At 40.8% G+C, this 18,447-nt stretch overlaps 1 protein-coding gene across 1 annotated transcript; it reads right to left on the minus strand.

The window, feature by feature from the left end:
• Window positions 1-1,218: 1,218 nt before the first annotated feature.
• On the minus strand, window positions 1,219-18,400 carry arhgdia (Rho GDP dissociation inhibitor (GDI) alpha). The gene is made up of 6 exons (XM_079456329.1): window positions 18,279-18,400; window positions 6,481-6,676; window positions 4,109-4,192; window positions 3,648-3,724; window positions 3,066-3,129; window positions 1,219-2,844 (listed from the first exon to the last, which is right to left on the minus strand). The coding sequence occupies exons 2-6, from the start codon at window positions 6,665-6,667 to the stop codon at window positions 2,645-2,647; spliced, it is 612 nt and encodes a 203-aa protein (XP_079312455.1). The 5' UTR covers window positions 6,668-6,676; window positions 18,279-18,400; the 3' UTR covers window positions 1,219-2,644.
• Window positions 18,401-18,447: the final 47 nt, after the last annotated feature.

The raw sequence follows: 18,447 nt of genomic DNA on the forward strand, positions 1-18,447 counted from the left end.
CACACGATGAAGATAAACTGTGCTCTGACAGAGTTGAAGAGAGAAATGTAATGTCGTTTTCATTATGGCACACGTGTAAATGTGAAGATTTAGAACTTTAGGTTAGGAACTCTTACACTGGTGTCTTTTCACAACCAGCACCAGACACTGAAGCATCTACCTCCAATGGGTTACAGAACAAATATGAACAAAATACACTAAAGAAGGTCATCGTGAGACTGAGCAGCTGGAAAAAAGATGTCGGTAAACCTGAGGTGCACGTCAAAACGGTTCTGTGGTCAGGATAGCAAAAACCTCTGGCATGCATAGCCCCTGTATCCCACCACCAGACCCTCATATAGTCTTGTCATTGATCAGAGAAGATTGTATTGAGCTTTGAAGATTTAAGTTTGACTTTTTCACGCACAAGTGTTCGGTCTACTGTTCCAATTTGCTTTACCTTCCTCAGTGCCGACACGCAGTAACAGCATTAAAACAGTTGTATGGTAATATCATTAAGGTGCTCTCCAAGTAAAACTTGCTTTTAGAAAAATGGGTTGAATTGGCAGTATAAAAGTGAATGTTATGTATCTAGTTTAATAGAAGGCTTCTTTAGTGGACAAATGAGAAATGAAACTGAAAGTGTTTCTAGGGGTTCAGCATCAGACAAGTAACCTCTTTGCTGAAAATAACGCAACACAGAGAAATAGGTACTGTAAGTATCTGTAAAATGCATTTCATGAGAATATAAGGGAAAGAAGAAGGGTTTTAGCTTTAGGAACGATTACATTTCATATCACGTAAAACATCATGTTTTTATGACCCGTTTGAAAGAACTAGTCAATGCAATTAGTTGTCACTTATATGTTAATTAGCTCGCAGCTGATTGGTTTGAGATCTAGACCAAAACCTGCTCCGGAGCAGGTTAGCCGTGCAGCGTCAGTTACCATGACGATAAACGGCGATAAAAGCGGAGCTACTTTTGAGGCATCTCAAACCCAGGCCCAAATATACCTGGCTAGCCACCTAAACCGGCTTCATGGTACGGGCCCCAGGTCTCAACTAAAGCAATCTGATGCCTGTTTGGAAAACACTGGGAGTGCACACACACACACATTTCAGCGTGTGTGACGCAACAGAAACCTTTATTTAAACGGATTGAAATAAAGTTTCACAGAATTCGGCTGTAGCAAACTAAAAGCATCGTGTGGATAAATGGAAGACAAACGAAGCATGACGTCTGTTCTGAACACTTTTAATATTGACAGGTGAACAGTAATCTCCAGCTATCAGAGATAAGTACACAGAAAGAAGACAGAATCGGGCTCTGTTGATAAAGAAAAGTGTGTATGAAACAGTACAGTGATGCATTGAGCATGTTGGAAGGTTGAGGTTACACTACACTGCGACTGGAGCTGAGAGGTGCACCCTTAAGCCGCCGCCCTACGCATGCACCTATTTAGAGTTCTATCTTCCTTTAGCTTTACTCTCCTCAAGCAGCTCGTGGTTGTCAATACTGGAGACACAGTCAGTGTAGTTTTACATTTGTTTCAGTCGATTCCTTCAATACTTGAGGTCCGATAGCGAAAAGCCTCTTTTAAGAAAAAACGTGCTAGAGCGAGCCGGCAGTTCACATTCACCACAAGCAAAGCACCAGTGGTCTTTGGAAAGCGGCGGGTTTGTGCGCAAGTGTGGATCTGTCGGAGGTACGATAACGTGGGCGGGACAACAATTTGCTCAGCATCAAGGTTCAACGAGCCAATGGAAGAAGGCAGCAGACGAGACCGCCAGTATCCTTGAACCGAGTTGCTTTAAAAGGCGGCTTCTCAATGTCTCGCTACAGAATCAAATTTTAAGGCTACATGGCAATGAAACGGTTAAATGGAAAAACCCTGCGACATTAAAGCAGGGCAAGGCTGATGTTTAGTACGGCTCCCCTAGTGGTCAGGACATCACGTCCCGCTAACGCTACGTGTGGACATGCACGCATACATACCGAGAGATAAGTAAAGGCCTGCTCTACCACACAGCTTACATTTCTACAGCTATCCGCCACGACCATCTACCCTAACCTCTGTACAACAGCTCATCTCAAAGGCATCGGACACGTTCCCTTCGGGCGAAGGCAAACTTGAGGGAATGCCGGCGGTGGCTAAATATCACCAAGCGGCACCTGCTCCCTTTACACTTATAAAGGCAGATCATGGTTTTAATAAGAAAACAAAGCAATGTCAGAATCAGGAATGATATGATGGGACACGGGAAGAGGACAGGAACAGTGAAGATTACTAATAAACATGTCACAAGCATCCATGAGATTTTTTTTTCAAGGTTTTTTCTTTTATATACAAACAAACCAAAACACAAAATATGGATTGTGCACGTTTTTGTTTGTTTTCACACATATATATATATATATATATATATTTCATGAAAAGCCTCAATACTCATTGGAAGGGAAAGGAACTGGAATACAGAGGGAGAGACGGAAACTGCAGGAAAGCGGACGGAGTGAGAAAGATCCTTTTCCTTTAAATCACTTAAGCAGTTGATCCAACATTATGGTGATGATGTAAAGATGAAGGGGAGGGCTAGAGAAGATTGGAGAGGAAGGGAGGAACAAGGAGGATGACAGGAAGGAAAATGGTCAGGGTTTGAAAACGGCTCAATCTTTCCACTCCTTCTTGATGTTGAGGTTCCATTCCCAGGACAGGTGGTCGTGTTTGTCGTCGTCGGTGAACTTGGATTTGATGTTGTACGTGCCGCGGGCCAGCATGCCTTTGGGCGCCTCCTCCAAAGGTGTCAGGAACTCGTACTCGTTCGGTCGAGGCCCGTAGCTGCCCACCATGTAGTCCGACTTGTCAACTGAACACAAGAAACATGAGTGAAGAGATTGAATATTAGCATGATATTTTGAAGGGAAAGAAAACTCCTTAATTGTCATAAAAATGTAAAAAAACTAAAACTGGAAGAATTCCAGTTTGTCCTTCAAATCCAAGTCGATGTTTGACCCGAAAAGCTTCTTCTGAGATGTTTCACACTCCGCCAATTGTGAAGGGTTCTAGAAGTATGAAAGTTGTACTTACTCTTCACTCCTTTCCTAAAGGTCTGCTGCACATACTTCAATCCCGAGACAATATCCTTGTTTACCTGTAAACAGATGAATTTAAATACACATTGATTTTAATGACATCATGAAGTGCAACTGAAATCCAGTTCATCTTATTTCCGACGCATTGTTGCGCCTTTTCAGATTGAAGAAACATAATGAATATAAATGGGAGAAACTGTCGGTTTTATCTTTTTTTGTGACTTTTTATGTGCTCAACGTGGATTAAAACAGTGACGATGTATACAAATAAAAGTGTAGAGAAGTTGCATTTTACTTCGTGTGACCTGTGTTACTGACAGTCGTTTCTAACCTCACAAGCATTGCAGTCAATTCAAAGTCAGTGGAATGTAAAAATGACAAGTCAACGTATCTGATAACGGTGTAAAACGCTTAAACAGCAGGCATTCTTTAACACACAACCATTTCATTCAAATGATCCCGATGAGCCTGTCAGGGTTTATTTTGCATTTATGACCAGGTGGATGTCCATTATATTGTCAAAAACTCAGAGATGGGAGTCGTTTGGTTTCAGGATTCAGATATGCCGTAAGCTAACCTTGAAGTTGATCTTTATCCTGTACTCCACTGCTTCTTTCAGCACAAAAGACTGCTTCTTAAAAGCCTCCAGATCTCCTGAGGGCATCACAAATATACAAAAACACCTTAAGAAACCTTCCTTTGAATAAATCATGATGCATTTCCACATGCACAGCATTTGCAAAGAAACAAGTTGTTCAATACAATAAAGCTAAATACAATGGGCCAGTACAAATCCTGTAGATTCATCTGGTATTGATAAAGATGTGCATGTGAAGTGTTTGGTGTGGGCATGGCAGCAGGGTGCAGTTTAAACATGTAACCAGCAGATGGCGCACATACACTCTCAATGTGTTTAACTGAAACAATCACAGACCGTTCAGTTTCTCTTTTCAGCCGTCACATGACAGTACTTTGGCGTTTTAATGTGTTTAGTGAATGTCAGCAGCCTGATGGAAATATAACAACATCTCCACTCACCTTGCAGGTCAAGGGTCAGGGGGGCGGGGGCTGTCTCACACATAAGAGTTAGCCGTGTCACCTGGACGTTGGGAGCTTGGGGATCTGATAAAGAACAAATAAACATGTCTGAGAAAACGTGCTGGATACCTCCATGGTGATGGTCAACCAAGCTATATCAAATAAAACTGTTTCTAGTTTTCGACACATCCAAGCATCGCTTGTTTGCCGATTTCGTCACTCTTAGTCTAGAAGGAAAAGGTTGAGCTCTTGTGCTATAACCGTAAAGATTTGAAGACACTTCCAAAATAGCCAGAGAAGAAAAGCAGGCCATAGAGAAACCAAGCTCAAGAATAAAACCTGACTCACTCCATGTAAAAGGCTAAATTTACATTTTACAATTGCAACTTCATTTTCGGTCTCTCTAATGTAATAAACTAAGCACTGCAGCCTTACATACAGAAGGTTTCCTATGGATTGCCTTTCTTACTCTTGCGAAGGCGGTTCTTGTAGATCCGAGACATCACAAGTGTTTCATGGAACTAAAACCAGCAAGGTACATAAAAATATGTAATAGAAAAGTGTTGCATAACGTAACGTCAGTACTTCCTGTTCCCGGAACAGCCCGTGGCACCTTTAATGTAACGGTTTGCATTAGCTCTGTAAACTACGTTCAATCAAATGTGTGTTAGTTGCTTAGGACAACAAGCATCAGCTAAATGACAGCAAGCAAACAACCATCACTGCACACCCTACAATAAAACATATAACTTCAATTGTTTACACAACTTGTCTATTAATGTTGCCTTTCACACTATGGAGCATACACCTGTTTTAATCAAATGAAACAGCATTGTTTCGGATTATACTATCAAACCGGAGACAGGACCAACACTGTCCTAGAAACAGTTCGATTCCCTAAATGACAAACTGCAGCATTGAAGTGACCCATATAACACAACCTCAAATGTTCTGAAGTTACACTGTAGATCAGGTTGTTTTCCATTCGGTTTATTACCACGATCAGTCACGAGACAACTGAGAACAAACTGCATAAATGACTTTGAATCTTGTGTGATGTTTTTATGCGAGTGATTTTAGAGCTTCAGAGAAAGAGCAAAAGACTTTGATTCCTATTTGATAACTTCAGTTATACCTTAAAATCAACTTACGACCATCTCAACCATTAACTTACATCGATTCCTAATAAAAGTCCTTTATGATGATCTCAATGTCAATTCCCTATCAACTTTACGTCAAGTCCACAGCTACTACACGACTTCAGAAGACTTGGAATATGGTGCTGGATCACAGGTCGTCCCAATATCTTCATTTAAAGTTGAACTGTTCCTTTACTGTGATTAATGGGAGATTATTTCAGTGGGTTTCTCGTTGCAGTGTGTCTGCGGTTTTTCGTCTGGCACAGAATGTGCCGTTACTCTGCAGATGTCTCTGTGAGAGCCGCTTCATTCCCTTCACATTAAATAATGAGATTGAGACTAGCGATTAAATGCCGCTTGACGCCCCTTCAAAAAGCTCTTCAGGTGAACGGATGAAGCGCAACGTTCAAGGCTTTAGCGTGAGGGCGGCTTGTTGATAAAATGGTGAAGTAGCAGGAACTCTAGTGATGTGACCTCTTTTAAGAGTGCTGTTGGCAGATGATGCACGAATACAGCAGCCTCGGGCGCTCGATCCCCTCGGAGTCTACGTGATTCAAGTAGGACACATTCCTGGATCAACATCATCTGCCGGCTCCGGAACACTGTGAATCTATTTGGGCTGTGCGGTTTGGACAAGCTGTGCTCATTTTGACAAAAAGGATCAACATTTAAGGTCCTGTACTGTAACTTAGATACCGGGCTGAAGAAACAACAACACAAAATGATATTGCACATCTCCCGTATGACTTTCTTTCATCCGCAGGACACAAAAGAAGATATTTTGAAGAATGTTGGTAAGCAAACGCCATTGACTAGTATTGTATGGACACGAAACATCTCAAAATATCTTCTTTTGCGTTTCACAGAAGAAAGAGTCATATACTGGTTTCGAGTGACATAAGGGTAAATAAAAGTTGACAAAATGTTAATTTTTGGGTGAGCTTGTCCTTTCCAAAACTGGGGTCAACCAACCCTCAAAGCCGACAGGACTGTTTATCTAGGATCGTGTATTTCTGGGCAATTTATGCTAAGCAGCTTGCCAGACCTCCTGACACGCACGCATGAACACACGTATCAGAGAGCTGGAGTGCAAGCCAAGACACGCTAATCAAATGAATATCAAAGTGTGTTGACAGAAGAGTGCAGGAGCAGGTTCAGGAGAATAAGAAAGAGATTGTTGTGGTGCTAGGACATCAACCTTGTGTGTCCATTTAGAAACAGGGCGACACACACCTGCGACTACACCGCCAGAGCCCAGCAGAACCTCCTTGTACTTGCGAAGGCTCTCATCGTCTTTGTCCAGCTCTTGGATTTCCTGAAGACTCTTCTGTGCCGGTGCCTTGTAGTTGACGCCCTCAGCGTTTTCATTCTCTGCGGCGATGGCGGCTAGCTGCTCGGGGGTGGGCTCCTGCTCGGCCATGATTGACAACTGTAGGAAACCACACGAAAAAACACAACTGCTTTAGTCTTTACGTATTAGGTTGTCTCAATTCCTCTTGTGCGTTTACTGTAGATCATACCCCTAGACTGCATAAAACATGGACGTAGTGTCCGTGACGTCACCCTGTAGGTTTGTGAAGAGGAATTTTGAAGCCTAACGTGGGCGGAGCCGGTCATCGCCATCTTTGTGGCACGTGTCACTCCCGGATAATCGAAAATGGGCAAAAAGGCAGGACGTGGGTGGAGCTGAGGTGGCTGGTTGGTGAAACCACTCAAGTGACCACACCCTTAATTACGCAGATTTATCATTAACTAAACAAAACAGAGATGCGTCACCAGAGTATTAAATATAGTGGCATCTAGTGGTGAGGTTGTGAATTGCAACCAACGGCCCCCCTCTCTTTCGAAGCACTACAGTGGCAGACACAGAACAAAGATGTCGTCACATTTTCGCGTCTTTGTCGAAGGAGGTATTGTATTTACGATACACACTATAGAGCAGTTTGTCCGTTTCGGGCTACCGTAGAAACAACATGGTGAATTCCATATAGGGGACCCGCGGTATATGTAGATCTCATTCCAAGATAATAAAAACATAACGCTTTATTACATAAGATCTTTATACACCTCTGAAGACACAGCTGTGTATATTATATTGTATTTCTGTCAACAGATTCTCTAAAATATTACACACTGCCCTTTAAAACTGCTTATAGTATGTGTCAATTCCAATCATATTCAACTAACTTAATCCATTTAAAAGCTATGTGAACAATTCGTGTCAACACTATGCAAACCAACACCAAAAATGATTTATAACTACCTCAAATGATTTATTCTGAAAATAAAAGGTACATTAAACCTTTTTTCCAGCGTGGTCTTTCAGTGAATAAATGAATGTGTGAGACTGCAACACTTCTGCTGCAATGCAGTGGCTTTGAAAAAAGTGCACTTGTCTTCTTGCTCCTCCTCCTCACTAAAGTCTGAATCGTAACATCTGAGCACATCACCTTCTAGTTTCCTGTTCCTCTCATCTGCACGTTTAGCTTATTCAGACGCCCACCGGCGGGCTTTCAATGCCTTACATCAGGGGTGGCCAACCCGCGGCTCGCGAGCCTCATGCGGCTCTTTAACTAGTTTCATGCGGCTCTTCAAAGCTTCAAATCTTCAGCGTCCCTTCCGCTCACTCCACCCTAACTGTGTGTTCACACCGGGCGCGAATGAGGCGTCAAACGCTAGTGATTTACATGTTAAGTCAATGTAAAGACGCGCTTGCGGCGCGAATGAGGCAGCGCGAAAGACGCGAGTTGCGTTAGTTGAAAAATCTGAACTTTGGCGAAAATTTGCGCCGCGTTAACCAATCAGGAGCCTGCTCTAGTAGTGACGTAGACGACGTAGCCCCTCCTATGAAGCGAATTTCACGCGCGAATAGCACGAATGACACAAAATGTTCAAGCGTCCAACTACTCCCGAATAGCGCGTTTTTGACGCCTCATGTGAACACACAGTAACATCGAACAGGAATTTCCAAAAGGGACTGAACTTCGCAAGAACAAGTTAGCACACAATGTTAACTGTTGAAAATTACTGATATTATCATGTTGGTGTGGTTATTTTCATTAGATCTGGCTGAGCAGAGGTCTGTGAATGCGTGCATACATGATTAAAAGATGATGTTAATGTGTACCCATGTGTATGATGTGGCTCTTTGCAGTAACACAGAAAAAAAAGTGGCTCTTAGTCTCTGACTAGTTGGCCACCCCTGCCTTACATGGTTATGCCGCGCCAAACACAAAATCATTCTTGAAACCAAAGTGAATCCCTCTTAGAAATGCTTCTATAAAACGTCAATCCAGATTCACCCTGACAAATAAGCTAGTGAGGTTTACAGAATTGTGAGACTCTTGTCTACAGTCTGTATAATGTTGAGAAGGAAGAAGGGTGAAATTCAACATGTGAATAGTTCTTGCATCTAAAGCATGGGGGTTGTGTCTGTAATATTTCTTTTAAAGGGATACATCACACGTCATCATTTACTCTCCTTCGAGTGTCATATTTGGGTGAAGTATCCCACTGGAGGGACCTGAAAGTGTCAGTTGTTCATTTCGGATCTGCACCCACACAGTTTTGTTAGACCAGTAGCAAACACATTCTGCTATACAGCAGGCAAATAGTTTCAAACATAGTGTTAAGATCTGCCAGCTTATGTTACAAACAGACGGAATGAGGACCACATGAGGACCCAGCGAACGATGGAAGTTTCTCAGCTCACGGTGTACTAGACCAGCCTTTAGATGTGTTGTGTATTCAAGGCAGATGTTGTTTGCATAACACATCTGTAGACAGCCAAACCTCTCCACTCTTTGAGCACAACGCATTACTGATTCACGAGATTTGGCCTGGTGGTGGATGAATGTACTGGGAGAAAACAAGCTTAAATTCAGCACATTCTTCTCTTCGTCCCTATTGTTTCCTGTTCCGCTCTCATCGTAATTGTTAAAATGGCAAAAAGGTCTAAAGTCATAAAATAGAGAAAGATTCCAGAGAAAACTTTGCTTTTCTTAGTCTTGGCAGTGTGTTGGGTTGGGCCGAGTCCAATCAGGAACTTAGATAACGCCCCGCTGCTTTTTCCATTCTGGACCTCAGCACTCCCATGACACTGTTTTGATACACTGATCCAACGGCTGTTTTTCAAAGAGAGGCGAGAAAAACAAATAAAGGTTTTCAATAATCATAAAATCTGAATATTTTGTGATTTTTTAAGGTCCTGCTTTGGGTTTATTGAGTGTTCAACAACAGGTTTACGTACATGCGTGCTGTAAAAACCATCTGGACTGACTCTCAAATTCATCAATCTGCCTAGTTCCCGCCTTTCTGTCAGCCCACTCTGATCCGATTGGTCAGATGGTCTAGTCTGCTGTGATTGGTCTACCGCGTGCAGTGTCGCAACATAGGAACATAGGCGGGTATTACACAAAGTGACGCAAATCCCACCCGGAACTGAAATTAGAACGACAGACGACTCGTTCGCGTGATTCAGAGTCGACTCCTTTTTTCCAAAGCCAATCACTTTCAGCTTTACAATTTAGCAGACTGCTCGCATTCACACACAGCAAGATTACACACTACATGAAATTACATTTTAAGGACATTGTATAATCGTGAGTAAACCGTTTGTAGTTTTTTACTGAGGGTTCGAAACAGGGAGCTGCCAGTCCGTGCACTTGATCGTGGAGAGGGCTCTGCCCATTTTCCAGTCCATTCTGTTTGGCTTGAGTCTAATTGGGGATTATCTAGTGCTGCTATCACTGAGGAGGCCTAAGAAAGACTAACACGTTAACAAGTCAAGGGGTTACAAAGCCTGTGATAAGGGCCCGTTACTGAGCAACAAGAACTCTGATAGGATTATCAGGACGGGATTAGGGGCTAATTAAAGGGGGCTTGTGTCGGGATTTCAAACTGAGGCAGGTAAAGAGGCTTTCCTTGAAAGACAGCATCCTCCGGAGATTCTCAAGTTAACGGAGGACAACAAAGACTGTTACACTTCCAATGTGACATATTTAAAGGTGCAACGTGTGAGATCAAAATGCAATATGCATAACTATGTGTACAGAGGTATAAAGACCATACGTTATGAAGCGGTATGTTTTTATCACTTTAGAATTAACTATTTCTTTTTTGAGAAATTACGACGTTACCAACAAATAAGCAAAAACGTGATGACATCGTTATCCTGAGTCAGCCACTGTTGTGCTTCAAAAGAGAGGGGCGGATTGGGCCATTGGTTGCGATTCACAATCTCACAACTAGATGTCGCTAGAATAACTGCATTGCGCCTTTAATAGTAATTCAACAATTTGTGATGGACTGAAATACAGTCCAATCGGTGCATTAATATGAGGAGAAAGACATCCATTTGAATTCCCATCAGACGTGAAGCAAGGAAGTGCTGGCTTTTAGTAAAACGTATTATATTTTAAGACAGAGTCAGTCCAACAACTGTAAGTCAGACTTGAGGTCAAGAATATACATTTACCAGGTAGGCCTCTTTCCAATTAAAAGCTTAGGAGAGTCCAGTCTGGCGAACTGTGACCATTCATTTTAATGCTTGTCAAATTTTATGTGACATCTACACTGACTAATGTCTAGAAGATGAGAAAAGCACATGCCTCATGAGCACAATTCTGGTCTGAACAACACTTCCCTCTCTCTGAATCTTACCGGTTGACCACTTTTGTTAGTTAACAACTTAGAACGCAGTGTAAATAGTTCTTATAGCTCTACACTCACCTTCATAGCAAAAGCTAACAGGACAATAGCATAAAAGAAGAACAGTACTCGTCTCGTTCTGCTGTGGACCGGAGATGGATGTGAGCTTCGAGCTGATCACCGCAGGCGATTGATGAGGAGACAAGCGGCAATAAAATGAATGCAAAGTGTAGCTTCGGAGAGCGCTGGTGTTAGACTTTTACTCCACTACATTTTCTGAACAAAATGTATAATTTTTTCTCCGATACATTTCCCCTAAGCATGTTCGTTACTACAAAATAAAAGCATAGGAACTGAAATAGACAAGTCTGTGATCGGGTCACCAATGACAATGCTGAACCAATCATTGGTTAAAGCTCAACGTGCAAGTGCAAAAAGGTGCTCTATGCTTTTAATTTCAACACATGGTTTTAATGTGCTGCATCTTTTAAAGATAAACAGTTTCAGTTTCAATGATTTATCAAATAACTGGTTTGTTACTGTAAGGGAACTGCAAGGAAAGAAAGAAGTAAGGGTCAGAAGGATTTGTTCTCATTTTATTCCAAGTTGTTCTCTTAGAGGGATAATATTGGAGGAGGAAGGGAACTATCCTTTTATTAAGTTATAAAGTAAAGTTATATAGATGTGGTTTCTGAACTTGTTGCCAAATTGCTAAACTATGAAAATACATGTTGTTCCAGATAAAACTACTGAGATTGAGACGGGGCTTTTTCAAAGTTGTACAATCGTAAACTCCATTTTTTATCTTAATGCTAAAGAAAAAACTATTTTTATTAACAATGTTTGCTTCAACTTAACTTTAAATACTTAAGTATCCAAATAACTTTTTATATTATATTAAAATATCTACTTAAGTACAATATTTATCTGATACTTTAAGACTTTTACTCAAAGGGTATTCTAAAAGGTTACTTTCACTTCTACCAAAATAATTGTCTGGCAAGTTATTTGCACTTTTACTTAAGTGTTGCTTTTAGGTACTTTATACATCACTGGTCTATATATGAAGTCATATAGATCCCCGATGGCGCGTTTGTCGCGAACTTAACTAGTTTTAGAAAGAGATACGATACTGAAGCGTAAAATGACTTTCCATAAGCCATAGTTTTCATCTGCAGATTGTTAAAGTATGACAACCAGAAAATACATGTTTTTGTCTTCACTGGGATTACAGTTGAATCCGGTTACTCCGCCTACATTTAGTTATTTTTGTGTGGGTTTACGAAATTGACTAAAATAAGTTCCATTCCTCATCCTCCGAGGAAAACTGGAATTAGACTTACAAGTACCCCAGGCAAATCGGTTTTTGTAGCATAAACAACACCATTACACCGCTGAGAGCTTTGGATCTCACAATGTTTCTCTATGGCGCTGACACCTAAAGTTGTCCACGTTCTGGTCCCTGTGCAACGTATATTCAACTGCCACTGCGTTCGAGGGGAGGGGCTTACCGATAGGTCAATTGTGAGGTCATGGTAACCACAGAAGTACTGAGGAACTGTGGGTAACAGAGCACTGCTCAAGCATTAACTGTTTTGCCAAAGCCCAAGAAGACTGAATGTAATTAGGTGGATGAGTCAGTAAGGGAACACTTGAAACATACCACTACACCCCAGGGTTTCACGCTAGGGTAATGGGGAATGTCTGGTGATGGTAAAACATCAACTACTTGAACCTCACAACATAGTAAGCGACGAAGTAAGATTTATTTATATAGCACCTTTCACAGACAAGGAGGAGTCACAAAGTGCTTACAGTAAAAGTAGTAAACATAGTAAACTCTAAAACATGGGTCTCAGGTGATGTACGATGAAGACGGCCTGGAAGATTCCAATGTAAACAAGAGGAACTTTGTTAATGTCCTGCCTCGACTCTCCCTGGAAGCGAGTTAATACTTGTGCTATAAACAGTCTATTCTTTTCCAATCGCTGTTTCCTTGAGAAAATCAAAGAGAGGAAAACTGTAGAAAAGCAAAGCACATTCCAGAACTGACACGATCAATTTCAATGATTTGACCATAGCATGCTGCTAGGCTAATGCTACATTATTCTACAATGTAAAAACATTAAAGCGGCCCCCTTTATCAAATTTATAAAACTATTTTAAAGCTCTTGAAAGTCCAAAAAGTGCATCCATCGGTCAAAGAACTGCTCAACACGCCTCCACGGGGTTGATAATGGCATTCTGATGTGAATCGATGCATTTGAATGAGGCAAATATCCATATTTACAAATGTATTAACAATATTGTTTAACTTATATTATTTCTTTTAAACAAATGCATCGATTCACGAGCAGTTCTTTGATCGATGGATGCACTTTTTGAAGCTTCAAAATCTCATACGCCATTCACTACCATTCTAAAGCCAGGATAAATGTAATATAATATAACTCTGTCTGTATTCGTCTGAAAGAATAAAGTCACATAGACCCAGGATGCCCTGGGGGCGTGTAAAACATGATGTCATTTTGCTTTGCCTCTGAAATATCCCTTTGATGCCCCTTTCGAGAACAAGACAAGGAAACAAACACATCAGTTGTGGAAAAAACAAAGTGCGTCACTTTTATAGCAGAGGGTGAATTATTTTGACAGAAATTAATGTCAATTTTATGCCTTTTAACAGGGATAGTTTACATTCTGTCATTGTTTTCTCGCCCTCAGATTGTTCCAAACTTGTATACATTTCTTTGTTCTGCTAAACACAAAGGAAGATATTTGGAAGAATGTAATTAACCAAACATTGACTCCCACTGTACTTAGTATCCCTACTATGGCAGTAAATGGTGGATGCGATCATTTTTGGGTGAACCTTACTTAAATGTTTGACAAATCCACGAACAGCCATGTCAATGATGCCCACGGCTGATCAGAACTTTGCACATCTGGTTTGAGGAGAGAGACCAAAAAAACGGTCCTCTTAAAGGTAAAGACACAGTTCACCCATTTGTTACAACAGTTTGTTACAGATCTGCATACATTTCTTTGTTCTGATGACCACAGAGAAAGATATTAAGAAGAATACTTGAAACCAAACATTTCTTGACCACCATTTACCATTTTATTTTGGGGTAAACTGTCCTTTTAACTGATAATTGAGCTGACTGACTGTTCACAATAATTATGCAATGTAGAGCAAAACATGTGACTGAAAGCAGGTCAATGAAGAGTTCGCTTCTCAGATTCAGACTTCCCTAGCAAAAGCCATGAGCCCTTATACTTTACAACACCCAATTCATCACAGAGGGGTCAGCAGCATTGTCATTACTGGTGTTGGCAATGTCGATTTCAGGATCGGCTTTGCTGATGAGAAACATGACAAGGGAGGAGCTCTACAGTGGGTGTAGAAAATAGAAAGCCTGAATCTCAAAGGGTGCACCTTTTGTTTAATCAAAGGTCAGCTGTGTCAAAGAAAAACAGACAGATTGTCAACACTTTGCTGTATTTGCATCCATGGGCTCCAAGGCTCTTGCGCTTAAGCTTGAGAAAAGACAGAAAAGAGCAGAGAGGTGACAAGAATAGATCACATCGGCTCCACTTCATGAAGGCACGCCCAGCTTTGGCTCTTGTCATGAACATGCTAGGTCAAACACTGTGTTGTTGGGAGTGCACCAGCCAAACTTCTTTTAACATTGAAAACTACAATAGCAAGACTCAAACTACACCATATAGCGGATGTGCACATGCCACGATGCGTCTCTGTATTCTTCCCACTTCCTGTTTCATCAGCTTCCTGTGCCAGATAAAGTATAGCAATGCAGAAGCTAACAATACGTTTTATTGCAAGCTAACTGTCATTGACTCCTTTAAATATTATGCAAGGCCATAACATTAACCCAATGCCATTAACCCGATGCCAATGGAATTTGCCATGTAGATTTTTGCAAAGTATGGTTAAGTAAATGGTATTTTTTACTGTAACAAATAAAATCATGATTTATTTGTCTAGATAAAGCAATAAGATTCCTTGCAACTAAGTTAGAATTGTAAAGTTCGAAGAATTAGTGTTGGGCCGATAGACGATGACATCGTCCATCGCCGATTACTGAAAGCCATCAAGATGTTGGGTCGGCATCGTGAATACCCTGCATGATGCAATTTTCATCATTAGGAGGGACACGTACAGCACATTCCCAAGACAGCCGAGTCCACGGTATGACATTCTGCGTCGACCTCGTCTATGATTTGGAAGCTGCACAACGTGTGTGCGCACGAGAAGGAGCTGGACGTAGAAAGTGAAAGCAAACGTACATCACATCATCCGATGGCAATTTGGTAGACGTCGCCCTACCCTAGTTAGAATGATCAAATAAAGCCTTTTCAAAGATAGAACATAAATATAAAAATACATAAAGAATTTTGGTAACTAGATGCAAATTGGATCTTTTAGCTATATGAAGCCAGTGTCTACCTTGACTAAGGTCAATAAAAGCCACGAATGCCACTGGGAGCCCTTACAAAGGTGGTCACATCAGTGACTCATCTTCAATGTAATGGGCATAACAAAAGTGACCTTTATGTGGCTTCTCACAAGTACATTCTCTTTGATGTCTGTCTCACTGCTGCTGTGTCAAACTAAAAGGTTTTACAAGGGGAAATGTAATTCTATTACTCATCTAATGTACAATAATAACAAAAACAAATCCTTTTCTAAATCTATTTTAAAAGCACACAGTGTACTGCAGTGTTGCACATATAGTAAGTACAATAATGTTTACATCATACATTACAAGACATCCTTCTTTCACTTTAGCTGAAATATTCATTTGTGGTCATGTAGGACAGAGTGACTTCCTCTCAATCACATTTAAATGTCTTATAACCCCTAAAATGTTTTAATTTCTTTCTATGTTTTTTTTGGAAATCACTAGACGAGTTAAAATGAGATGCATTATTTTGTACATAATCAAAACGTATAAAAATTGTAATAACACTGCCCCAAAACTCATTTTATAACTATACGCATTACGTCTGCTACGTCAATAGTATTATTTTCAACGTTACCACAATATACTTCAAAAATGACCAGAACTTAAACTAAATGTGAGAGAAGGCATTAAATAATGTCCTCATCCCAAACCAAGAGCAAAGACGGACTACTGGTCATATTAATGCAACATTTACAATACTTAGTATTTAATGCTGAACTTACATCACATGACAGCAGATTGAAGTTATAGCTGCACTCAGTTACATTATCCCAGTACCATTTTCCCTGTTTATAACATTCCTCCGTTGTCTGATATCGATCACAAAATAAGACAAAATTTCAAGTTTCAACAATAAGCTCTCCCTTTTATCCCTTAACATTTACTAAGTAACTTTTAATCCAAGTCACTGAGTGCAGCTTTGACACGTCAGAGGAGACCTGGTCCTCCCTGCTGAGACAGGTTTCTCCCGAGGTCTATTTTTCTCCATTTATTTATCATTTGAGTTCCTTGTGTCGGCTTGCTCACCGGGAGACTGAATTTATTATATACTATTTATTCGAATAATCTTGCTTGTTCTAAAAACACCATGTACTGTGATGTGTTTTACCTTTCCTTTGTTTTTCTTATTTTTTCTCCTGTGAAGCTGCTTTGGAACAATGTACATCGTGAAAAGCGCTATATAAATAAAATGTAATATAATTTAAAAATGTGCACGTATCTTAAAATGTATACTCCTAACTTTATTTTTTTCAACATTCTCAACGACAAATCTTAAACTGTGAGACGCATGCAGACACCGCCCTGACGAAATTCCTCGAGTCTTCTTTACCCATCATACTATGGCCAAGGTGGCGCTCATGAATATTAATCACATGTTCATTAATATGCATGACGTCGCCATAAAGTCATTCGTCCACGCCAAGCGTTTTTGCCTTTCAGCCAATCGGTGAGGTCTAACGAGTGCACGTCACAACTTGATTCACGTCCTGTACCGTAGTAGGAATTGTAAACCAGATGCCGAAAGAAGGAACCAGATGAAATCGCGCTACTCAGGAAGGAAAGAAGTCTTGATTTGTCGGGGCTTTTTAGCCACGCGATCGTTTTCGCAAAACAAGCCGGGAGCTTTTCTCAAAACACGGCCAAACCCGAAACACATCAAATGATTGTGTAAATATATACTTCCATTTTATATATAATATGCATTTACATTTGTGCTCCATCAGGCAAACATCATATCAATCTACGTTAAGAGAATTTAGCGCCAGATCAAGGTGCAAAGCGCGATTAAATTATACGGGATTTCATTTTTAAAAAATGAGACGAAACGCATGAAAGAAAAATTCATAACAATGGGTGTTCGCCTCATGTCGCTCTCAGCGTGACATCTTCTCCCCACAACAATTAATCTGTTGACCGTTTCATAACCAACGCAAAACTAATCTGCGGAAAGAAGGAAACGAGAAAAACAGACACGGCACGTTTGCAAAAGGATTTTTTTCGTTCCGATTAACCGACCGATTTTACTTGCAGCTTTGATCCAGGAAGTTCCCCCTCATGCTAGCATGCTAACGTTGCTAATCAAGTATAATTTCAAGCAGCAGGAATACAAAAATAAATAAATAAGGCTGTATATTTAAAATCAGATCACACTCATGTACACCGAGACAACCGATTATGCGTCGCGAACATTTATCCGTGCGATTTCTGCAGCAGGGGATCCAAGTTGAGGAAATAGTCTCAGACTTCTTGGCCCTTTATTCTCACGTCAAAACCAACGTTACGAAACGGCGTTTCATTCGACAGCCAGAAATGCATTTGAGGAAAATTGGTTGGTGGGGTCATTGCAGACCATTATTGAAAAAATTGAAACTCGAAATATCCACTTTCCTAACAGTTAACGTTACGTCTCAAAACCGCCAGATAACATTATTTAAAAACATGGACTTTTCCAGAGAACACGCATCCAGATTATAATCACCCCGAGTCCACAAATCCAGTGGGTGAAAAAGAAAACAAAAAGTGATAAAGCATTTAGAAATTGTTAACTTCGATGTTCAGACAACGCCTGATAATCAATTCTGAAACGACCGATGCGACCAGAACGTGGTACAAATCGGACCAAAGGACAAACAACCTTCAGTTTAAGTCATACAATTAGAAATATCTTTAATTTCTCATCGATTACGGTCACATAACCATGCAAACGTAGATAGCGCAGCAGGAAGGAAATGCATCAACTTGCTGTCTTGTGTCAACCTGCCATAGCTGCCGAGCTACGAAAGATGCAAAACCACACGGGAAAAAAACGCCGATGCCACCGGCATTTGGAAAAACTTGAATTTTTTACCGTGTAAAATATGCGATCTTTGCGACACTACTGCTGTGTAAACTTACCGTGGACTTGCGGGTACGGCGCGTCTATAGGTTGGAGTGAGCTTCCCTGACTTCTCAATGGCGCGATGTGGGAGCGGCGGCGTACCAGAGAGCAACACACTTCCTGGAATACCGCCGATCACGTCACGACAGACAATGCTGTCTACGCATGCGCAGGAGAAGGACGAAT

This window comes from Barbatula barbatula (assembly GCF_947034865.1).
Source record: "Barbatula barbatula genome assembly, chromosome: 5".
Lineage (NCBI taxonomy): Eukaryota > Metazoa > Chordata > Actinopteri > Cypriniformes > Nemacheilidae > Barbatula > Barbatula barbatula.